At 44.0% G+C, this 25,639-nt stretch overlaps 1 protein-coding gene across 1 annotated transcript in view; it reads left to right on the top strand.

The window, feature by feature from the left end:
• CSMD1 (CUB and Sushi multiple domains 1) overlaps positions 1-25,639 on the top strand; it is a 4,503,734-nt gene that overhangs the window by 3,369,392 nt on the left and 1,108,703 nt on the right. The window contains exon 40 of the mRNA XM_078647516.1: positions 9,878-9,994. Coding sequence (XP_078503642.1) covers positions 9,878-9,994 — 117 coding nt within the window. The remainder of the gene's footprint in view (positions 1-9,877; positions 9,995-25,639) is intronic.

Genomic DNA, 25,639 nt, shown 5'->3' with positions numbered 1-25,639 from the left:
ATTTGTGCTAAACTCAGTGGCGAAGAATGAGAGCCTCAGTTAAAATGAAGCGTAGAATGGTCTGTATCCCAATCTGGCTCCAGCCAATCAAAACGCAGCTCACTATAAGCATCCTTTAGATTGCCCATCTCTGCGCCTCTTTAGCCTGTAAAGTTTGGAATTGACAAAATAAGATAAGGACAGGGGGCTGGAGATGACAATGCATGAGTAGTTCCATGAGAGTACAGAACTATTATCTGCTTGAAAGACTCCCAATTTGCTTTTAAGAATGGCACAGTTTGTGGATGGCTCATACTGCAGTGTATACAATTATCTCTATTTCATGAATACATCTTATTGGACGGTATTAAACTCGCTCATCGCAAGGAAGCAAACTCAGTTTGTTTACAAGCGGATCACAACAATATTGCAGCATGTTGCACAGCAACTGGAAACCCCCTGACACAGGCAAAATACATCATCCTTTTGTAGCTTTCTTCCCTAAGTCCCATGTCCTGAAATTCCTACAGTTAACCACTTGTTAGCGCAAAGTACCCCGACGCCTGGAAAGTATGGCACTTTCTATTAAAAGCTGCACTGGCCTTAAAAGAATGCAGTATTCTTCCTCAAAAATATATAAGCGGGGTGCAGTCTTCTTTAAACCATTCTAACCTTCTGTTCAACAGTACTGCACTTTCCTATAAACATGGCAGCACTTTCCAAAAGCTGCTTTCCTTAGAAAACTGCTGTATTGCCCAACAAAGCCAAAGAACAGACAGGGAGGTGAGCAGCATAAGACACACTATGTTTTACTTTTATTGCCGCCCGGGCCTCACCATGATGCCCACCCCTCCCTGACTGATTCCAATCCAAATGATCTGATTACCACCCCACCACCCAATGAGACTCAGTCCTACTGTCATTGCCACTACCCACAGACACTGTCACTCCTGCTACTAGGCTCGGCCTCAGACGCAGCGCAGACTCTGACTCACCTGACCTGAGGGCTGGGGCTGGCTTGCTGGGCCTGGCCTGAAGCTTCAGAGTTAGGCGCGAGCAGGACGGGCAGGCAGCAGAAGGCAGGGGCAGGGGAAGGTTAGGCAGGCAGGGGCCGGGGGGCTAATACATTAATTTAAATTATGGCCGCCGATGACGGACTTCAGACAGTCCTTCGTAGGAGCGTGGCTGGGTCTTCTTGGGAGTTGGGATGCCACACCTCAGTCTCACACTGTCATGCACACTTTTAATTGCGCGCGCTCAATGCTCATGTCAGCACAAATTCAAATCAGGGCATTGGTCACCAGCCCTTCCCCACCCTGAAGAATGCGCACACGCATCATGAAAGCAACTGCGTGTCACGCTCACCCACCCACCATTTAATATAAGGAGCCTCAGAGAGGGGCCCAGGGCCCACGGCGCACGTGTGCAGCAGTTGTTGTTGCGCACCATTTAATGGTTATTAGCTTCTGAGGCCTGGTTGGGGCCCAGGTTTGCATGAATGCCTTGCGCACCATTTAATTAATTAAAGGTGCCGTACTCACTGCGCACCGCGCACCATAACCATTCAATTCATGATGAAGTAAGTGAGGGGACCCCTGGAGTGTGGGGTCCCCCCACAATGTGGGGGCTGCGGGAGCCTGTTCTACGCCCCTGGGTGAGCGTCAGTCGCTCCACCGTGGAGGGGTGGATGACCAAAGAAGTGGGTCATGACCGGAAGTGGTCATGAGTTATGCGACAGAGGGGAGGGGCAGTGCGTGTGTATATATAGTAGAAAAGGCTGAAACAACATGTTTATTATAACTTGGCGTGCTGTTTAAATTAAACTATATGCATCTGTGGATGTAACAGTGGATTCACCCCCCACCAATAATGAAAAGAAATTTGATGACTAACATATCTATGAATTTGAGCTATCTTGTTAGGAACCCCATGGGCTTCTTATTGACACCGGATTGTGTTTTGTACCGAAGTTTGGATCAATATTTTTGCCACGGCTTCCTGTGCTATTGGTAATTGAACTACACAGTTCACGTCAGTGTCGGCTTTACTGTTAATACGAGTGTCTTGTAACACTTGTCAGGCCTAATGGCATATACATTGGGATACATTTTTAAATAAATGGACCATACTAAATGTTTTCCAGTCCATAAGGTTATCATCACTGCACAGAATTTAAACGTTTTACAGAGGATCGAGTAGAGATTTTAAAAGGTCTCTCCTTATCACTCATACTTCCATGTTGCTGAATCCTGCTTGCACATGAATGCACTGACGTCTACATTCAAGTGTGTCTGTTTTAATATATGAATCAAAGTTATATATTTCAGACTCTCTTCTTTGAGCACCTTCTTACAGCAGACGTTTATTGTGAATTCCCAAATTATTTTAAAAAGACTTTGTTTTAAAATTGATTTAATTTTATGGATCAATTCTTTTGGATTCATTATAAATGGATGCCCATACACCTGCTTACAACCTCAGGCTGGGGGGAGCAGCTGAAACTATGAGACATGTGTTAGGTTAGATATATGTAAGCTCTCACACATGCAAAATGTCCTGTGTAAGAACAATGATTTAGGCACCAAACAGGAAAACAAACTTCTCTCTCAGCTCCCACCACCCTGTCGCTCAGTTAAACTTTTGGAATTTCACTCTCCCTTGAGAAGAGCTTCAAAAGGCAGGTAAGTTTGTGCCCTAGTGATCCTGCTGCTTATTCAGATGCCCTTCCATAGTTTGCAGGTCCTGTGTAGCTACATTGACCCTGTAATGCATAATACTCTAAGGAACTTGGGGCAAATAATCTTCTAAAACTCCACGTCAAGAGTGACAAGCATGGTTTCCATGATCATTCAGACCTTTTGTCCTTTGCTTAAAGCATGGGTACTCACAAACTTTCTCTCGGGGGCCAAATTTACAGTGTGGTTTGTGGCCGAGTGCCGCACCAGTGGGGGCGGGGCTAGAGCTAACCCCTTCCAGGCGTCTGATGGCGTGGGCGTCGGATGACTGGGGGCCGTCCGATCTGCGCACGCATCAAATTTGCCCGCACTGCGGGGGAATTCGACGCGCATCGAAGAGGTTAAAAAAAATAAAATCTTGTCACCATGAGATCGAACACAGGCCCCTGCAGCAGACACGTTAGTCCGCTGAGGTTTGCAGCCATTATCCCGCATTTTTTATCCCGCGGACTTTCAGTCCGCATACCATTTTCCCGCAAGGTCATTGACCTCGCATACCATCATCCCGCATTTTTTCAAAACGCATGTGCATTTATCACGAGAGAGGAAAGTGGGTTTGGGTTACATTTTTCGTCGTGCTGGGTTAGTGATTGTGTAGTGTAGTGTAGTGTTAGTGTAGTGTAGAGTTGTGGTGGGGGAAGTGGTATAGGGTTTAGGGTAGTGTAGGGTCATGCTGCGGGTAGTGTGTTAGGGTTTAGGGTAGTGTTGTAGTGTTTGCGTAGTGTAGGGTCATGCTGGGGGTAGTGTTTTAGGGTTTAGGGTAGTGTTGTAGTGTTTGCGTAGTGCAGGGTCATGCTGGGGGTAGTGTGTTAGGGTTTAGGGTAGTGTTGTAGTGTTTGCGTAGTGTAGGGTCATGCTGGGGTGTAGTGTTTTAGGGTTTAGGGTTGTGTTGTAGTGTTTGTGTAGTGTAGGGTCATGCTGGGGTGTAGTGGTTTAGGGTAGTATTGTAGTGTTTCTGTAGGGTCATGCTGGGGGTAGTGTATTAAGGTAGTGTTGTAGTGTTTGTTTAGTGAAGTAAAGTGATTTATGGTAGTGTTGGGGGGTCGTGCTGGGTAGTGTAAATGTTGGAAAAGGACTGTGTGTTAAGGGTGGGTGGTGCAGGGGTACTACATTAGAGTGTAGTGTAGGGTAGGGTAGGGAAGGGTACTCTTACTTACCTTTAGAACTTTTACAACGAGTATATCTTTAATATGCATGCATTTTCGTTGTAATGGCATGTGTGCTGAAGAAATATTTGTTTTAAAAGTTTTCGTTCTCTTATTTTGCGGACTAATAGTACTTACGGTATTATATTTGTGGGATGATGGTATGCGGGATGTTTGTCTGCGGTCTGACATCATAAATTCGTCCGCTGAGCCACCAGGCTCAGCGTACACACATCTATCTATCTATCTATCTATCTATCTATCTATCTATCTATCTATCTATCTATCTATCTATCTATCTATCTATCTATCTATCTATCTATCTATCTATCTATCTATCTATCTATCTATCTATCTATCTATCTGTCTGTCTGTCTGTCTGTCTGTCTGTCTGTCTGTCTGTTTGTCTGTCTGTCTGTCTGTCTGTCTGTCTGTCTATCTATCTCTATCAATCTATTTATCTCCATCCATCTCTACCTGCCCATCTATCTCTATCTATATATCTCTACCATTTTTCTATCTATCTATCTATCTATCTATCTATCTATCTATCTATCTATCTATCTATCTATCTATCTATCTATCTATCTATCTATCTATCTATCTATCTATCTATCTATCTATCTATCTATCTATCTATCTATCTATCTATCTATCTATCTATCTATCTTATCTATCTATCTATCTATCTATCTATCTATCTATCTATATATATTTATCTCTATCTATCTATCTATCTCTTTCTATCTATCTCTCCCTCTAGCTCTCTATCTTTCTATATCTCTCTCTCTATCTTTATCTATCTCTATATATCTATATCTATCTATGTATCTCTATCTATCTATCTATCTATCTATCTATCTATCTATCTATCTATCTATCTATCTATCTATCTATCTATCTATCTATCTATCTATCTATCTATCTCTATCTATCAATATCTATCTCTGTATCTATCTATCCCTATCTAGCAATCTGTCTCTGTCTAACTGTTTCTGTCTGTCTCTGTCTGTCTCTCTGTGTCTCTTTCTCTGTGTCTCTTTCTCTGTGTATCTGTCTCTGTCTCTCTCCACGCGCAATTGTCCAAATTCTGAATGTGCTTTCATCTAATGTTCAGGGATAGTGACTCAAAGATGAACCTGCTGCGGGAGAAGAGGATGTCGTCGGCAATACGAAACAGGAAAGTTCCCAAAAGGCCCTTTTAAAGTCAGCTGTGAAAGCGCTTACAGCTGACTTTTAAAGGGCCTTTTGGGAAGCTTTCCGGTGCCATGTGTGACGTCACAGAGGTGAGCAGTAAACACATAGAAGATGGCCGCAGGAGCATAGGTAGTGAATACGTATTTAATACATATTCACTGAGTATGCACCTGTGGCCATCTTCTGTGTTTACTGCCGGCCTTACTGGAAATGTAGAAACAGCAAGGTAAAGTCCGCGGGCCGCCAATGAGAAGACCTGCTGGGCCGCTGGCAGCCCACAGGCTGTACTATGAGTACTAAAGGGCTTAGAGTGTTATACATATCTTCTTCTTCCTTACCATTTCCCAAATCTGATATAGTCAGACCCTCTGACTGAGCATGTCCTCCCTGCCTCAGAGTCCCAAGAACACCTGTTTTGCTGTGCACAGCAGTAGTTTGATTAAGTGGATATGCGAGCCTGTCTGCTGTTTGATAAAAATATTGTGGATTGGAAGCCTGATGAATGTAATGTTGAACATTACATCTTTCTCTATGTTTATATATGTATAGTTTAGGAGTTCCTACCAGTAAATGCAGAAAGGAGTAGGTCGCTCCACACCCTCTCTGGCACTCTTCACTCCTGGATCTACTCTAGGTGTGCACTTTCTTGGATGTTAAGTACAACTAAGTAGATATCTTAGTCAATATTTCTTTATTGAATGATCTAGATATTTGCCCGAGTCAGTGTTTCACTTAATACTAATAGTTCCAGCTCCTCTGTTCTGAGGTCAAACAAGGATGAGGATCTGCCAGGGGGGACTGATGGAGCTCAGCCTGAATGTGTTCATCGTCAGCCTTCAGTCTTAGTGATTAGACATTTTTCAAATGAGGTCAGCTGTCTGCTTGCCTTCTCCTTCAGCTCTCTGTGAGCCACCCAGTGCCTCATCTCCAGATAACTTATTGTTTCGAGCTCAGGCACCTCAAAGTCTATCTAAATTTGGTCGACGTTTTGGGGCCCTCAGCGTCTTAAAAGTCCCACCACCCTTTTGCCTCCTGCAAGGCTGCATATTGATCCCGGTCCATAGCAGGGCGTAGTCTGGATTACCAATAAGTGGTGTGTGCAGTGATAAGGAACAGGTTGAGAGACCCTTACTAATCATTCCTGCATCACATGAAGCTAGCGAGAACCTGGCAATAGGGAAGGAATATAACTATTACAATTTGTGCTTTTTCTGCCAACCGAGTTGCTTTCCAGATGTGGTTGTTAGTTGGTTGTGAAACATCAATACTTTTCATTTTCTGCCCTGTTCCATTCGACCATAAATTACAGCTGTACTGCATGCTAGTAGTTAAGTATATGTGGGTCTGATTCCCCCTCTTCCAATGCGTAAAACATTATAGAGCTGGTGTGGGTTTCTTCCTGTCCCACTTAAAGGTATTGATTACTCATTAAAATTCCTCCGGAGTGCCTTTGAGGCTGAACAGGCAGGCTCTGCACCCTATAACAAATATTTTGACAGCTGCATATCTGCTGGCCAAGACAGGCCTCCCATGTGCCATTCATGGAGATCCATCTTTAGGGGGCGAATAAGCTTGCTATAGTTTTCATGTGCTCTTTTCTCCAGGAAGGGGAATATTTTCACTTCTAGACAAGAAATATGCCATCACTCCAGTTCAGTGGAAACCTCATCTGCAAGAAGATTTTCTGCTCTATGGTGTCAGACAAGTTCAGAATCAGTGAATTCTGCAAGTTAATTCTGAACCGACAGGCCAGGCTGAACCTCATTTGTTCCTGCAGAAGTGGTGGCAATGAGGTGACCAGGTATTTTAAGGCAACTAGCATGTCTTCTGCCAACATGCACATTTCAGGGTTCTCTAGAACTCTCACTCCATGTGCAAGACATTCCCAATACAAGGCAAAGAGGACCCATGCTTTGGCAAAAATAAGGCTGTATGAAATTCATGCAATATGCTTTCACATAATTACGCAAAAATTCAGCAAAATTATGCTTATTGCAAATTTCTCATTTTGTACTATATTTTAGCACAAAATGTTAAATAAAAGTTTTAGCATGAAGAATTTTTTTTTTTTAAAAAGCACCATGAAAAACCTCCGCTCACATTATATTGTTAATTGAAAATGTTTACGGTGGTTCATGATACATTTTTATAACTAATAGAGTGTAACGATGTGAAGAGGTGTAATAGCATAATTTGAGGCATTTCAGAACAAGTATAATGCAAAATTCCCAGCATTTTTCAAATGACACCAATGTAATTTCAATTTTGCCAGCCCTAGTTAAAACAAGAAACCTCCAGTGCATTTATAAGGAATGGTCAATGTATCCTGGCAAATGCTCTCTCAGCATCGACTGAAAGTAGTAAGGCCAAGGACATCTATTCTCATCCCTCAAGATGGGGGGGCATAAGCGAGTATGGCCTCGCATTTGCGATAGCACCCTTCCCGCTCAGATGCAATCTTCACACAGTAATTTATATTACACACTTTTTGCATTGGACTATCTGCCCTCTGTATGTTCCAGAGATTGTGGCCTGCTGTATGTAGACAGTGACTCCGGGGCCCAGATTCATCTGACAGATCTGCATACCTATAATGTTTCTAGCTTCAGTGCACTTGATGTAGAGACCAGTCCAATAGGCATATGTCTAAAGGCATGCCCCAACCACCTCATACCTGTGCAGCTCAGGAACTCAGTCACTGGCTAAAATTCTCCTCCTCAAATGTGGTCTCACTGGTGGCCTTGCTGCCTTCGTGATGGATTCTTTTTGCTGAAAATTGTGGACACATGTCTAGTGGTTTGTTGATTCAGTGAGAGAGTGAGTTCACTGTGTGTGTGCGGTCAAGTATAATTCCCTTCTCTTTGAAGTCCAGTATGATGTACAAAAATAGTTTTCTGATGCAGGCTTCAATCTGATCCCCTTCAGAATCGTGAGGCACTCCTCTAGCTATGATGTTCTAACATCTGACGGGTTGTCTACATCCTTTAAATGGGCTTATAGATACAAGTTTTGGTTTTTACTATGATGAGTTCCTACCTTCTCTTCTCTCTTATCTCTGCTGCAGTGAGTGCAGGTTTGCAGACCTTGTGTTTCTAGTTAGTAAGAGGCCTGGGTGTGGAAGTCCACTCTAGCACTAAGAGTCTCTTTCTAGCCAAGTGGATGAAATGGGCCAAAACAAGAAGCTTTGCTGTTTATGCAAACACAAATAATCTCCCTCTTAGGGGTGAGTGGGGGATACTTATGCCGTATTCCTCCACTTGTCCACTTGGGTTTGCTAATACAAAGTTAGGTTTTTTGTTTTTAAAAAAAAATTTTTTTTAGTTCAAAATATTTTATTGAAAATAAATTTTACATATACAAAAACAAACAGTTGTCTTACTTTGGGCGGCTCTTACAATGTGTACTTTTGGACTGGTGGAGCCAGAGAGAGAGAAAAGAAAAGAGAAGAGAGAGAGGGGGGGGGTTGCGGGTCACTGCTTCAGATAGGCATCGAGGGCTTCCCACATGTCCTCTTTGGCTGTGTGGTTTGCCGCCTTGTGTTTGGCGGTAATGTTGTTTGCCCCTCGAAGGAATGTTACCCAGTTGAACTTTGTAGCATGCACAGAACCTAAACAAGACAGGCCACCAAACAGCGCAGATCTACAAATTAATCACACCACGCACCACAGCTCTTAACAACAAAACAATAGCCTTCTGGGAAGAGACCATACAGAGACCGCTAAACGAAGAGAAGAGGGCCAGATTATGGACATCGGCGTCCAAAAACAAAATCACACCGCAGTTGGCACAAACAAAATACTGGATACTACACAGACTACACTGGACACCTACGAGACTAGAAACAGTGGGGGCAAGCGGTAGTAGCACCTGCTGGAACTGCCATAAAGCAAGGGGAGATCTAGCCCACATGATATACGAATGCCCCAAAGTTAAAGCATTCTGGAGCAAAGTATATACCTCATAGACACAATCACGGGTTGCCAGACACAACGAGGTCTAGCAGGGATTGCCACCGCCTTCCTAGAAACACAGCTTCAATCCAAAGAAGTAAGTGATCTAGTCGACGTTCTGCTGACGGCTGCAGTGAAAACCATCCTGGGGAACTGGAAGCACACCAGCAAAGCCACCTTCATACAAAGTTAGCTTTAATTCCAGGATGTGGGAATGACATGTCTTTCCTAACTTGCACCATGATGATCCACTGCGAAATGGGGAAATAGCTCAATTATAATTTGGAGGCCAAAGTTGAAAGGCAGATGTATTGCATAAGTGTGTTTGTACTCAAATCCATTTACATGTGATATATTTATCATAACAAGTTTTATGATGTGTAATGTATTCATGTGAAACAATATTTCGTAGAAACCGAACATAGGAGCAAAAAATATAAATGGTACCTGCAAATTGTGATATGCCTAGGGCAATCAAATAGCCCATTAGATGGAAGAACATTGCTTACAATTACTTAGAATTTCTGGTAATATAAGAGCAGCGATGAATTAAAACATAAAATTCTATGCAAATTCTAAAAATAATTTTGTACCGGGTTATTAGTACAATTGTCATAAAAAACGTAATCACAGCATTTTATGAAATTGAACTACAACTGGTCTGCACTTTGGGTACATCTGATAACGATTGTGCATTTTTACTCTAAAATGACAAATGATATAGCTATTTCTGCAGTGTTCAACAAGCTATGTCAGTGAAGACAATTATTCAAATACCGCATGTAAACATAAAGGTTGTATGTCGAACAGTTTGGTTGATTAATAAAAAAATGTTTTTTTTTTTTAATGAAGTTATATTTTTCCTTTATAGCAAAGTGTGGTGGTACACTGACAAGCATGACTGGTGTGATACTAACGCCTGGATTTCCTGGGAATTATCGCAGTAATTTAGACTGCACATGGAAGATTGTCTTACCAATTGGATATGGTAAGAAACAGTTAACTCTGCACATGCCGTGTAACTACAACGTGTTTTTCAACGCTAGTGTTAATTGTAATATTACGAGGTTCGCCTTTATTTAAATCTGTTAGTATAATTTGTTTCTATTACTTTCGTTCCGCAGCCACCGTAAAGCACATTGTGATGCATGGCTTTTGAGATGCGCACATTATATTATCACTACATATGTGAATCCATCTCTGCATCTAGGACTTTCACGTTTTACTCCTTTTCAGCTTTTTTTCGCTGACTCAATGCCAAATCTAATCTCATGCTTTCTTTTTAAATGATTCCCATATGATTTAAAATGTGGTTCCTCTGATACACTTGTAATTGATTTTAAAATATTTCCTTTACATTTTTTTGTTCTGCAATGCCTAGTTTCAACGGCATCGCTTTTAATAATGTGGATAAGTACTGCGCAATGAATATAGCTCTCCACTCTTGTACATTTTCCTGTGTTCTCAATGCAATCAATATGTACAGAAAAGCGTTCTCAATGCAATCAATCAATATGTACAGAAGAGCGTGAGCATGAATTGCAGGAGTACACAAACACCGCCCATGGCGAGAAGTCAGAAAGGCAAGGATTAATGCTTTATTGAATCCATTGGAGACCAATGCGTGCAGTGATCAGACATTTCATTGTCTAAACCCCCCTTGACGAGAAATGAACAGGAAGCAGATTTTAACCTTCAGGAATTCAAGTGCATATTTTCAAGAAATCTTAAAATACAGATCTTCTTATTTATCTTATATTATATAGTATTGTAAGTACTATATTGTATACTATAGTGTCAGTCAGCCAGTCAATTTAAATTATTAGACAAATCTTCATAAAAGTTTAGCACGGCATAATATAAACAATGCATCATATACTACAATACAATAAAAATTCAGTAACTATCAGTAAAAATTTCCATTGCAACGGTTAAATTGCAAATTGATAGAGTGGTCAACAAATGTACATAACAAATTCTAAAAGCATTCTATAACAATTAAAAACCTTACAGCAATTATAACTTAAAACTGTGGGGCATATTACCAAGCAGGGCGATAGGCAATTATCGGCGCTTTAGCAGCTGTTTTCGGCCACTAAGCGGCAATAATTCTATCGCTCTATTAGCAAGCTGTCGCTAACTTTAGGCGATAGCGAGCGGTTTGGGTCCCACTTTGCATGTCAGCGATATTTATTGCTAATGACACGCAAAGTGGGCGTACCCAACCTGTTAGCGACTGAAAGCAGTCGCTAACGTCGCTATCGCCTATTAGCAAGGCAGGCGTTGCGATGGAAATATTCCCGCTATCGCCAAAAGCTAACGCCTGCTCTGACCAGTTCTTAGCCATGTTATCCAATGGGAGGTGGATAACATGGCTAAGAGCATTTTGTCGCTAATGCGTGAATATCGCTATATTCTCAGCGATATTCACGCTATCGCCGGAAAATGTATCGCTTTGGAGATAAACGTTGCTAATAGCACGTTATCTCAGTGATAGTTTCCGGCGATGCTTAGCGATAAAAAATTTGTTGCTAAGCCTAGTTAGTGATAAATATCGCTAATCGTTGGTAATATGCCCCTGTGTTCTTATACATTGAGGTACAGATTCATCAAGAAGTTGCATTGCCCTTGCAATGGGGCGCAAGGGTGAAGCAACTTCTTAGTAAGACTCATCAAACCACGCATTGCCACCTTGAGTGGCCTGATAAATCTAGAGTAACGCAACGTAGCGCACATCGCTGCATTGTGATACTCTGCCCCAGGGAGATGTTCCATGGGTGGAGAGTGGGTACTTCCCCGTATCCACCTATTGATTTTGTCCCATTCCCAGATTTACAATTAGTGGTAGACCTGGGAATGTGTCACAATGCTATGCCTCACTAGTTGAGGTTTAACAAGGAGAAATATTTCTTTCTCATAGGAGAATATTTCCCCCTGTTTTTCCCTCTTTCCATGTGTGTTGCATTCCGCAGCATAAATAGAAAGCAGAAAATGCCTCAGAAGATTGTTTTTGTGCAAAATAGCATATGGTAAGCAGTGTTTTGGTGAAAATGATATTCACAGGGACAAATTGGAAGAGATGAGAACCACGGGGCATATTACCAAGCAATAGCGATAATTATCGCTACTGCTTGGTTAGAGACAAAAATTTACCGCTGAGCTGCGGCGATTTTTATCGCAAATAAACCTTGGTATTACCAAGGTTTATCGCAAATGCGATAAAAATCGGCCGCAATGCATGAATATCGCTGAATAGTCAGCGATATTCATGCATTATCGAGCTAATGCTCTTAGCCATGTTATCCACCTCCCATTGGATAACATGGCTAAGAACTGCTCAGGGCAGGTGTTAGCTTTTGGAGATATTCGCGCTTAGCGCGAATATCTCCATAAGTTGGTAATAGGAGATAGCGATGTTAGCGACTGTTTCCAGTAGCTAATATCTTGGCACGCCCACTTTGCATGTCATTAGTGATAAATATCACTGACATGCAAAGTGGGGCCCAAGATGGTCGCTATCTCCTACTAGCTGTCGCTAACTGGTGTTAGCGACAGCTAGGTAATAGGGAGATAATTTTATCTCCGATTTATTGGCTTTTAAAGCCAAAAAAGTGGAGATAAACCCCCTTGATAATATGCCCCCACGTTCCTTGCTGGGTAAAAGTTACTATAAAATGTAAAGTGCCAAGACGCTGGTGAGTTAAATATGATCTATATTGCAACTTTTGGGTAAATGTTAGCTAAAATTCCAAATTGTATGTGGGGACCAGAGAAAAGTAGTTTACCACTGATTGCAATCGCTTAGGCTTTAATATGACCTTTTTTAAATCAATTGTCCAGACATTTTGAAAAATGCTATGAAATTCCAATTTTCACAAATGAGTCCGTTGCATAAGCAAACCAGGGTACTATAATCATGTTATCCAGAGCCATAACATCTTTTAAAACAAGTCTTATAAGGCCGGCCTCTGGTGTTTGCCATTCCATAACCCATTAGGGGGGTCAGGTTTATGTTGTCCTCTGTATAAGTCACCCCGACCTCAACATGACAGATGCACGTTGGAGTGCTTGGGGAAACACCAAGGAGTCTCCAGAGGAAATCATTTACGACCTGTTGAATGAGTTTGAAAAGCCCCATACTCCTGCTCCATAAACACCCATCAAAATACATTTAGACTTATAAAGAAGTAGCATCTTCCTGGCAGGCTCGTGGTCCAATTTAGGAGCAAAACGAAAAAGTGCTTCAAGAACTCAGAGAGCTGTTGCGCTCTTGAGAGAGCGCAAACTGATATAAATATATGAGTACATCACATTTACCTATAGAGAGCATAATTCATGAAGAGAAATGCCATGAGTGCTAATAGTATTTGAAATTATATTCTAAATGTATAGCTAATATAGAGATTTAAGTAGAAGTGGAATTAATACAGAAATGTGTGACATTATATGATTTTATTAGACGTGATTATTTTGAATCTATGTCGTGTAGCTGTTAACATATAAGATGGTCTGTGGTAAAACGCAGAACGTGGTAGGCCTCAGGGCCAGAGCTGGAGCTAAAAGGGAAGGTGTTTCTTTTCACGACACAGATTGTTTAACGTTTTTGGTCATTGCATTAATGGGCCATGATTTAGAGTAATGTTTTCCAAATAATAGAATAAGAGTTTTAGCATGCTTTAATTAAATGAAGAAATAGAATGCTATAATCATAATGTGAAATATTGTAGGCCTGAAATGTTTTAGCATTGATTTACACGTACATGTCTGGGCTGAGAAATGTTGCAAGCCTTTTTAGAAGTCTATGAGAGTTGGGTTCTTGGCGGCAGATATCTGTCTGCAACAGGAAAGGGGGGATCCAATTATAAGTGAATGAATAGAGGCCTGTTCAGTAGACGGCCCAGACATGGAGGAGGGTTCTGGAATGTTTAAGGGGTATCAGCGGGCCGGAGAAGAGACTGAGAAGCAAGGTCAACTCTAACGTCTGAGGCCCAATACAAAGCATCATGGAAAAAGCCTGAAGTTGCACCACGTGAGAGGCGTTTCGCAAGGGGCGTCTCGAATGTTGTTGACTATTTTGTATTAGGGACAGCACCCCTGGGTGGAGTTAGAGCAGAGACCTGAGGACCCTTTAGAGAGCGGATGGGTAGGCAGTGAGGGGTCATGACTGGAGAACTTTAGGTTTTCACCAAGAGACTTAGAGTGGGTGACTTCCCTTGGGGGTCATTCATTGCTGACACCTTTGTTAGGTTGGGATTTGGTTAAGTAGGGATACCATCTAGAACAGGGTAGGGACGCCTAACCTGTGTTTGTTTTCCTCCAACCTAAATGAAGGAGAGATATGCGTCTATGCTGATAGCTTTGCTATTTTTAGAACTTGTGTTAGTGATTTCTGTTGCTCGTCTGAGGGCTTTTCGAGAGCACATGTATGTAATTGGACCTGTGTATCTCGTGAATCTCATTCTGAGATGCTTGTATTTGCAGCTCATTATATCTTTACAATAAACTTTTGAAACCTAGAAGTTGTCCGTGATCTTTGAGAGCAGAGTCCTTTCTTGGGTGAACTAATTTGCAGATAGGTGTACTGTTTCCTTCCAAGACAGGCAATAAAGGTTCAGTCGACCAGATCGAGGTTTGGATCAATAGAGATAAGTTATCGATCAAACTCTCGCCCTTTCAGTTGGTAGCTATAGAGGATGGTTGCCTTCTTGAGGACGGTGACCTAGGCCAGGTTAGCTTACCCCAAGGCCCCTAGAAATCGATGATCGGAAGAACAGCCCGCAGATGAAGATCCGGATGACGTGAGACAGAAAAAGCAGCAGTATCGGTTGAGAGTGAGTATAAAGGGTTATGCGTGTTAGATTGCGGTGTTTTTGTATTGTATCTATGTTGTAATGTCTGGCGGAGTTGAATGTTTGTAGAGTGACTGTGGAACAGGTTGTGAGCGCGCGCAACCGGTGGAAATCTTAAGTTCAAGGAGAGCTTAAGTGGTTCGGGTGTATCGGACACCCAGAGTAATTGTCAACTAGTGTGAAGGGGGTCATGAGGTACCATTGATCACCCGAGAGACCGAGATAGGGGGAACGTAAGAGTGAGTGCGTGAGTAACGGACGCTGGTCGGAAGTTACTGTGTGTGTAAGTAACCTATCAGAGAGACGATAGACATCTCGTCAGTTGTGTTGACAATTACAGATAGACTGTGGACGTACAGTCGAGAGAAGTGACCGCTTGGTCGGAAGTAGTCATTTTTCAGTGTATGAATGGGACGCATGCATAACCGGGAGACGAGTTGAGAAAGGAGGGGTGCTGCTGCGAAGCGGAGAAAAGAGACGTCAGGTGGTGTCGCGCAGTGATTGGCTGACAGGAGAAAGACCGCGCTGTGATAGGCCAAGCTAGCAAAGCCGCGACAGGATTGGTGGATTGTCATCAGGAAGTAAACAGAGTAGCGAGGCTGGATTTTGTGCGCATAATTATGAAGTGTTTTAAATGGTTGAAAGCGCTGTTTAAGAAAGAGAGGCGAGGATCGTATGAAGGGGAAGAAGCCCCGCCGGAGGGTACGCCAGCTCGTTATATGGCAGTAAATGTTGGGTTGCATACGATCCTTTGGATATCAGAGTGGAGTAAGATTACTGAAGGAAACGAGGAACTGACGTTCCCGAAGTACGGGACGTTCAGATTAGAGGTGTTACATCGATTGAAATCAGTCATGACCTCAAAGAGACCCTTGCCTAGACCAACCCAGTTTGAAGCCCTTGAAGCATGGCTTAGGGCAGCGCATGAAAGGAATATGAACAGACGACAAGAAAGGGTGAAACGCTCGGTAAGGGCAGTACAGGATGCCAGGTGGGATGCGGATGCTAAAAGATGGAGAGTGCATAATTTGGAAATAAATAAACTGTACCCAGTGTTAGAGGCGCCAGTAAATAAAAGCCCCCTAGAAGAGGATGATGAGAGCGAAACAGAGGACAGCCTGATAAACAGATTACTGACAGACAGGCCACCCCCGTATAATAGAGCAGGGGGAGAGGTCGAGAATACTGAAAGAGAAAAGGGGGGCAATGCAGGAGAGCATAGACCGCTTCCCAGTTCAGAGTGGGATCCTGAGCCAAAGAAAGAGTTGCTCCAGCCTAGTCAGGTGCAACAGGTAGTCGGTAGGTTTGTGGTACAAAGAGCGCCGGAAACGGAAAGCGCCACATCCTACCCATTACCAGATGCACTACAGGTACCTGTTACCATAGGTCCTATAATATCGATATATGACCAAGAGAGAGCAAAAGGGGAAGAACGGAAACGGAAAGACAGAGAAAGAGCAGAGCAGGCAAGGAGGAACGATACCACTAATTCCCCAAGTCAGATGCCGATACCCAGAGAGTGGAGCACCCCGATGCACACAGCAGGGGACCCAGGAGGAGATCCTGGGGGCCCTAGATGGCCAATGGATCTGAGGGGATCTGGACGAAAATCCTTTCAAGAGCTAAATGAGTACATGAAGCAGTGGGATGAGGCAGTGAAGGCTCAAAAGTGCATCAATGCTGCAGAAGCAGAAAGGGAAAGTCAGGACAGCAGAGCACGAACTCACTGCGGGGCTGGGGAGAGTAGCCCGGAGTGGGACTGTAGAGGGAGTAGGGGAGTCACCCATTGGGCCCGGAGTGGAGGTAGAACAGACCTGGAGAACGGGGGCCCCGGGAGTGGAGGGGTGGCGTGCCCGATACTCAGTGAAGAGGAGAGGAGAGCGCAAGAGTACAGAAACAGCTTTAAGTGTCCACACTGTGTACCTGGCACCAGAGAAAAGAATGGGAGTTGTGAGAGGTCGCACCATAGTCCCTGTGATGACAGAAATGAGTGCAGCCCAGGGAATATGGGGAACCAGGAAGGATCGTATCGGATACTGAGCGATACGAGGCAAAGGGAGTGTAGCGACCAGAGGGAAAATAACAGAGAGATGTGCGGTGAGAGGAGAGAGGAAGACGAGAGTGGGCAGAGAGAGAGTAGGGATAACAGGCCCGTGTTCCATCACCTTCCAAGATCGGATGGCCGAGCATGGGACCTGGAGAGATGGGAGCGAGGGAGACCACCCATTAACTCTCCCGAGCCCAAACGCAGAGCTCGAAGTTGGGATGGGAGGGAGACCAGTGAGCCTCCTTCAAAAGACATATTGCGAGCTGAGATAAAAGCCAAGAGACTTGATGTCTCCAGCTTAAGGTCAGATCTGGATGACATGGTAGATGGTACCCTGCCTTTGGAAAGAATGGAAATGTATGAACAGGATGAAATACTGTATATGGCAAAGGACATCACACGAAAGGCGAGAGCAGTCCATGAGAAGTTAGTCGAACTAGCAGGCAAATATATGGTGGACTTGTCAAGAACCAAAGCATTACAGGGTAACCACAGGCTACATTACTCAGATCGAGATCTAGATGAGAGGAGAACGATTGGGCTGAAAACACACATAAGGGAACTGATTACTGGAATAAGGACATGGAGGGCACTAGATAAGTGGGAAGAGAGGTGGTCCAAGAAAGGGACCGGCAGAAGAAGCATGATTGGTATGACACCAGGACAGCAGGGAATAGAAGCTTACCCTTTGCGTGAAGTTGCCAATGGGAGCTATGTACATGTCCCTTGGAGTAGGGGAGATTTAGCTGCTTTTACCACATCTTTCCCCAAGTTACGAGAGAGCCCCGTGGAGTGGTACAAGCAAGTCGAGAGGTTTGTAAAGATCTCAAAAGTCCTATGGATAGATCTGAACACGCTGTTTGACATTGTAGTACCAGGAGATCTGTGGACAGCATGCAAGGTTAGCGCTGAGTGGCCCACAACGGAGCCAGAGAGAGATGCTAGGACTAATGGGCCGTCCGAGGTCGTGATGGCAAAATTCGAGAGAGTGATGACTTGGCTGAAAGAAAAAGTGCCTATGCAAGACATAGATTGGGTCAGAATAGACAGAACGAGACAGGAACCCAAAGAGACAGTCCATGAATATTACGAGAGATTGCTGAAGGCGTTTAAACAGTATAGCGGCTTGGATGTAATGGATCCAAAGGACATAGGGCAATTCGTGTCCAAGTTCGTCCTGGGACTGAGACCGGATATTAGTTTAATGATTCAGCAACACTCGATTTGTTGGCAAAGTAGACCCCTAGATGAAATACTGAGATATGCTAGGTACTGCTGTGATGAGGTAGACTCCAAGGCTAAGAAACTAAAAGAGAAGCTGATGGTGGTACAATTGCAGGCAGCAGGAAAGGGGGGACCGCAACAACAGCAGCAAGGGACAGGTACAGGAGGTAAGAAGCAGTACAGTCAGAACAAGGGTAATGAGGAGAGTACTACCTTTAGACCCAGAGTAGACATAGCTACCTTGAAGAAAACGACTAGGTGCCACCAGTGCAACGAGTTGGGGCATTGGAAACGCGAGTGCCCTTACAATGTAGAGATCGGAGAGCAAGAGATAGAGGAGGAAGAGGTCCAGAGCGCACCTATGAGAGGGGCGACGCCATACCAAGGAAAGGTGCTCAAAGGGGGGGGGGCTCCTCCCCGAGCCCAGTTCCCGCAACCTCCTCGAGTAGGGAGTATGGGTAAGACCTATAGACAAATGCCCCTGTTTGTGGAAGGTGAAGAATGCTATTATGTGGACCCATTAACCGGACAGAGAGTGGAAAGAGAAGACTGCACCCTCGGGGCAGCCTTAGAGGTAGATCAGAGGGGACCCTATGTGGAAGCAGAAGTAGCAGGGTGCCCTACGACATTTCTGGTGGACACAGGAGCCACTAGATCCACGATCAGATCAGCTGCAGTTCCAGACCTGCCCATGTCTGGAGAGACCATACAGGTGGTAGGGGTCGCAAACAGGAGAATAACCAGCCAATTGACAGAACCGGTACAGGTGAAAATAGGGAAGTACAGCGATGAGCACCAATTTGTGGTTTGCGATTCAAGCCCTGTGTGTCTGCTAGGAAGAGACCTGTTGTGCAAATTGAATTGTACTATATATTGTACACCCCAGGGAGTGGAGGTATTGACTAATGATGATGATGCAGATTTCAAAGTTGCAAACTCAAGAATATGTGTGGAGCTGTACCCTACTTTGACAGTAGACGAGCTTCCCTGGGATTTGAGAGAGACAGTGGCATCAGAGGTATGGGATTTCACTGGGGAAGAGATTGGATTGGTCAAAGGGGTGGACCCAGTGAAAATTGTAGTGAAACCGCATGCTGAGTTCCCAAGAACACCCCAGTATAAATTGACTCCAGAAACGATTGCAGGCATAAAACCCGTGATCGAGTCCATGATTAAACAGGGAATACTGAAAGAAATCGTGGGTAGTCCATGTAACTCCCCGATTATGGGGCTGCAGAAACCAAATGGGAAATTCCGGATAGTGCAGGACCTTCGAAAGATTAATAACATAGTCGTTTCATGTTGTCCAGTGGTACCGAATCCATCAGTGATACTGTTTCAGATTCCATTCCAAGCTGAGTGGTTCACTGTGATAGATCTTTGTCAGGCTTTCTTTTCGATCCCTTTGGACGAAGATAGCCATTTTCTTTTCGCATTTAAGCTGGAAAATCGCGTCCTAACATGGTGTCGTATCCCTCAGGGGTATACAGAGAGTCCATCGATCTTTAACCAGCTTCTGAAGAAAAATCTTGAAAGTCTAGTGCTGCCCCAGAAGTCAGTTCTGGTCCAGTACATAGACGACCTCCTTGTGGCGTCAGAAACAGAAGAAGCTTGCAGGGAAGACTCCATTGCTTTGTTAAATCACCTAGCTGCCAATGGGCACAAGGTGTCCCCGGGAAAATTGCAGTACTGCCTGACAGAAGTACAGTACTTGGGACACAGAATTGAGAAAGGCAAACGAAAGGTGTCACCAGACAGGATAGAGGCGATCATGAAAATGAACGCGCCTCAGACACAGAGAGAGGTCAGGATGTTCCTAGGGATGGTGGGTTATTGCCGACAGTGGATCGTGAACTTTTCACTGAAAGCAAAGCCCTTGCAAAAACTGACGCACAAAGAGGTGAGTGATCCGGTACCATGGGACAAAGACTGTTTGATGGCATTCTTACAGCTGAGAGAGGACCTGTGTCGTGCTCCGGCATTGGGAATGCCTGATTACAATAAACAATTCTTTCTTTACTGTTGTGAGAGAGAAGGTTGTGCGTTGTCTGTGTTGGTCCAAATCCATGGGAATGCCCGTAGACCAGTTGCTTATTTCTCGGCTACTTTAGACCCAGTAGCCGCAGCGTTGCCCGGATGTCTCAAATCCGTTGCTGCAACGGGTGTCAGCATTGAGAGATGTGAAAATATTGTTATGGGGCACCCGTTAGAGGTGTGCGTGCCACATTCTGTTGAACTGTTGATGACCAGGACCAAAACACAGCATCTGACCAATAGCAGGCTCACGCGCTATGAGCAAGTTATTCTTGCTGCAGAGAACGTGACCCTCAAGAGATGCTCTGTTTTGAACCCTGCTACCTTAATGCCACTTCCAAATGATATTGATGATGATGATGAATATACAGACCATGACTGTCTCGATGTGACTGAACTATGCACCAAACCCAGACCCGACATCGTAGATGAGCCACTGACGGACCCAGATGAAGTTTTCTTTGTCGATGGCTCATGTGTAAGAGACGAAGTTGGGCAGTTGAGAGCAGCTTATGCTGTTTGTACAATTGAAGGAGTTGTGGAAGCTGGGTGCCTGGAAGGAGTACACTCCGCTCAGGTAGCCGAGATTATTGCCCTAACACGTGCTTGCTTAGCAGGCAATCAAATTCGAGTCACCATCTACACCGACAGCCAATACGGGTTTGGGGTAGTTCATGATTACGGGCAGTTATGGTCTCAAAGAGGGTTCATGACTTCTTCAGGCTCTCCCATTCGCAATGGAGAGTTTGTGCGCTTGTTGTTAGAAGCATTGCAATGTCCAGCAAGTATCGCAGTTGTAAAGTGCATCGCACATACCAAAAATGAGGACTTTGTTTCAAAAGGCAATAGATATGCTGATGAAGTTGCGCGGTATTGCGCAGAACAAGGTTACTCTTTCACAGAGGTGGATGTGGGTGGAATAAATGTAAGAACTGAATTAGCCATGATACTGGAAACTGTTGATACTTGGGATGAATTGTCAACCATGCAAGAAAATGCTCCTGATTCTGAGAAAGAAACATGGGAAAAGGCAGGATGTGTAATGGGTGAGACTCATTTTTGGGTCTCAGCAGACGGCAGAGCAGTGTTGCCCAATGAGATGGTGAGTCCAATGGCTAGACTCATACATGGTCCAGTACACTTAGGGAGAGATGCTATGCTGAGAGTGTTTAGACAGACTTGGTACAATCCTAAGTTTAGAATAGCAGCAGAAGCAGTGTGCCAGCGTTGTGTGACCTGCCAGCAGCTGAATGTAGGGAAAAGAACACCAGTTGCACTAAGTCACATAGGAAGGTCTGGAGGTCCATTCAACAGAATGCAGATAGATTTCATTGAAATGCCAAGATGCAACCGCCTCCGCTATGTTCTGGTGGTTGTTTGTGTGTTCTCCAGATGGGTTGAGGCATACCCTACACGTAGGTGCGACACCCTCACAGTGGCTAAGTTACTGCTTAGAGAACTTATCCCTCGGTTCGGGGTGCCGGCCTTTTTGGAATCAGATAGGGGAACACATTTTAACAGCGAGCTTGTGAAGATGATTTGTGTTGCACTGAATATAGACCAAAAGCTCCATTGCAGTTACCGACCAGAAGCCTCAGGAATTGTGGAACAAATTAATGGCACGATCAAGTCCAGAATAGCGAAAGTTTGCTCCTCAACGACCCTGAATTGGCCTGACGCCCTGCCATTAGTACTCATGAGCCTTCGTAGTACCCCAGACAGAAGAACAGGGTTGTCACCACATGAGGTGTTAATGGGGAGAGCAATGAGACTGCCATCTATTCCAGCTACTGCACTGTTAAATATCACAGATGATATGATCCTGGACTATTGTAAGGGGCTGTCTGACGCCATGCGTTCTGTGTCCCTTCAGGTGCAGGCTGCAGAGGTTCCAGCGTGCCAGGGCCCTTGCCATGACCTGTATCCTGGGGACTGGGTCCTGGTGAAGAAACATGTGAGAAGAAGCTGCTTGGATATTCGTTGGCGTGGGCCCTACCAGGTCATCCTGATCACAAGTACAGCTGTAAAGGTGGGAGGCCTGCCCAACTGGATACACGCGTCGCATACGAAAAGGGTTCCAGCACCTCTGGAAACAGCTCCTCTCTCGGATGGACGTCCAGCTGAGGACCAAGAAGCCATAGAGGGGGCTAGCCAAGCTGTAGAGGTGCCAGTGGAAGCGGGGAACGAGTCTGACCAAGCTGAGGACGGTCAGTACAACAGCGAAACAGAAGACGCTACAGAAGGAGAAGACAGCTGGGAGTACGAGTCTGACCCTGACAGGTCTGAAAGAGAGCGAGAACAGACCAGAAGGAGAAGGAGTAGAAGGGCACGTGGAGAAGCAAATTGGCCGCAAAGAAGAAGTTCTAGCCTGAGGTCAACTCCAGAAGCAACCCTTCCTCCGATATCAGAAGACTCAGACCCAGAAGAAGGTGCTCAGGGCGCTGAAGCACCAGACCGAAGAAGGTCAAGAAGAGTGCGTGTGCCTAACAGAAGATACTCCACACCTGAGTGGACATATCTGGCGACAAATGTCTGTGAAACCGGAGACAGGGAGGATCCGAGCGGTGGTGGTGTCCAGTTCTGAGCCCATTATCACCGTGGAAATACAACTGTTGGTACCCGGTGTCGAACAAGAAGGGTCACTAACATTCGTGCTCCCCAGACCTCCCCGCCTCAGCAAGTTAAAACACATGTTTCTTACAGAATTGAAATTCCCCGACTTTGGTACCACGATAACAGCACATGAAGAGCATACTCTTCGCATGGAAATATTGAACTATGCTATTGAAGCTGCAACCACAAATCTAATAGTCGATTGTTAAAGGACTTTGTAAATAAAGCAAGCAGAAGAAAAGAAGATTACCTAGCGCCCAGGAAGCAGAGAATTTTAGGGAACCCCTTGAGTGGATGGAGAAGGGCTAGGGTTGTCTTTTGAACTGTGAAAGGACTTTTTGCGAAAAAGGCTGTCAGCCTCCAGCTGTGTGGATTCTAAAGATAAAAAAGGATTGAAAGAGACTGTAAAGGAACGAGAGGAAAAGAACTTTTTGCAAAGAGAAAGGGAAAAGCTAGATTGTCTGACGAAATGGAGGCCGGCACCCCGAACCGCAGAGCTAAATGTATAATAGGTACACTAATAGTAGGAGTGATAATATTAATAGCTTTAGTGGTAACAATTTCTTATGTAAAGGGACATGAGGAAGAGGCAAAGGTAACTGATGCGAATTCTGTAGTAACACTTACACCCACTGTTGCAGGTGAGAAAAGGGAAAACACTCAAGAGAAAGCGTTATTGGCTGCAGAAGCCCGCAGGTTACATGTAGACGAGTCCCAAGGAGACTTTAGGTCAAATGCTTATGCTAAACTTTTGTATGAATACGTGGATGCCATGGAGGTTAAGGATTGCTACGTCTGCATGCAGTTGCCTGCGTCTGTAGATGAAGGAATTCGATATCATCACCTCCCTCTGACATATGGCATTACATGTAGCTTATTGCTTAGTATATTTTATGAGAGAGATAGTTTTGAATACTATTTCTCCAATTATGATTCTGTGTTGCCAGAAGTCCCGAATTATAAGCAGATGAATAAATGGGATTACTGGAAGAGTGAAGACAGATTGGCCAAATTCTTCATTCCTTGGATTACCTTAGATACTTCACATGCCCGTAGAAATAACCTGACATGTAAGGTGTCCGAAGTCGAGAAAAAGTTCATAGGGCAGGTGGATGATCGTTACAGGAGACAAAAGATTTTGAAAAAATCAGGACAAGGGAAATTAGATTGGACCGAGGAAGAGAAGTCACATAAGAGAAAGGGTAGTAGTGGTCCAATAGCTTTAGATAAAGCACAGAAAGGAAAGTTATGTCTTCACCGAGCCAAAACGTATTATGAAAATGTATACGTGGGTGAAGTTGACTGTGAACATGCTTTTAATTTAGAGTACTACACTAAGGATTTCCTGAAGGGAATGCAAGTGATTCCAAATGTGTATTTTGTATGTGGAAGAAATGCTTACGTGAGACTACCTGACAACTGGTATGGATCATGTTACTTGGCAATTGTCTTCCCCAAAATATATCATGCACAAGACTTATTGATCAATGAGGGCCAGATATCATCGAGGGGAAGGAGAGATTTAGGCGATGCAGAAATGGTTGGAGATGTCTTTGGAGCTATGTTCCCTCTTTTGGGAATAATCCTTAATGATGTTAAAATTAGACGACTGGCAACAGTTGTCGACAGGTTGTCTGCCAGCACTGCTCAGTCCTTAATGCTGGTAGAAGGAGAGATGCAATCGATAAGGGCTATGGTTCTTCAAAATCGGCTTGCATTAGATGTCTTATTAGCAAAAGAGGGCGGAGTCTGTAAGGCTTTGAAGGTTCAGGAATGTTGCACTTACATTCCAGACCTTTCAAAGCCCCTTGAGAAAGTTATTAAGAACATAACTAATATACACAAAGAGATCGAAGACTTGAGTAGAGAAAATGTCTGGGAAAAGGTGGGCCATGGAGTGAGTACAGTTGGAGGGTGGTTTTCCACCTTAGGCAAAAGCTTTATTTGGTATATCCTAAAGCCTATCATCATAATATTGATCTGTGGGATAGTATTGTGGGGATTGGTGAGGGTATTCAAATGGTACAGAGCAAGAAGGTCAGAAAGGGCCCAAAGAGAACAGTTGCAGAGATTGGCTGCCATACAAGATAATCAGTACAGGAGCCTGAGAGCTCTGGAAGCGCAGAGAATGCCAGCAATAACTGCAGTTTAAATGTTAGTGATGACCCCGAGAGGTCATCAAAGGGGGGAACTGAGAGAGCGCAAACTGATATAAATATATGAGTACATCACATTTACCTATAGAGAGCATAATTCATGAAGAGAAATGCCATGAGTGCTAATAGTATTTGAAATTATATTCTAAATGTATAGCTAATATAGAGATTTAAGTAGAAGTGGAATTAATACAGAAATGTGTGACATTATATGATTTTATTAGACGTGATTATTTTGAATCTATGTCGTGTAGCTGTTAACATATAAGATGGTCTGTGGTAAAACGCAGAACGTGGTAGGCCTCAGGGCCAGAGCTGGAGCTAAAAGGGAAGGTGTTTCTTTTCACGACACAGATTGTTTAACGTTTTTGGTCATTGCATTAATGGGCCATGATTTAGAGTAATGTTTTCCAAATAATAGAATAAGAGTTTTAGCATGCTTTAATTAAATGAAGAAATAGAATGCTATAATCATAATGTGAAATATTGTAGGCCTGAAATGTTTTAGCATTGATTTACACGTACATGTCTGGGCTGAGAAATGTTGCAAGCCTTTTTAGAAGTCTATGAGAGTTGGGTTCTTGGCGGCAGATATCTGTCTGCAACAGGAAAGGGGGGATCCAATTATAAGTGAATGAATAGAGGCCTGTTCAGTAGACGGCCCAGACATGGAGGAGGGTTCTGGAATGTTTAAGGGGTATCAGCGGGCC

This window comes from Lissotriton helveticus, chromosome 6 (genome assembly GCF_964261635.1).
Source record: "Lissotriton helveticus chromosome 6, aLisHel1.1, whole genome shotgun sequence".
Taxonomy (NCBI): domain Eukaryota; kingdom Metazoa; phylum Chordata; class Amphibia; order Caudata; family Salamandridae; genus Lissotriton; species Lissotriton helveticus.
The sequence above is the reverse complement of the archived record's forward strand: the minus strand, read 5'-3'. Positions and strand labels throughout refer to the sequence as shown.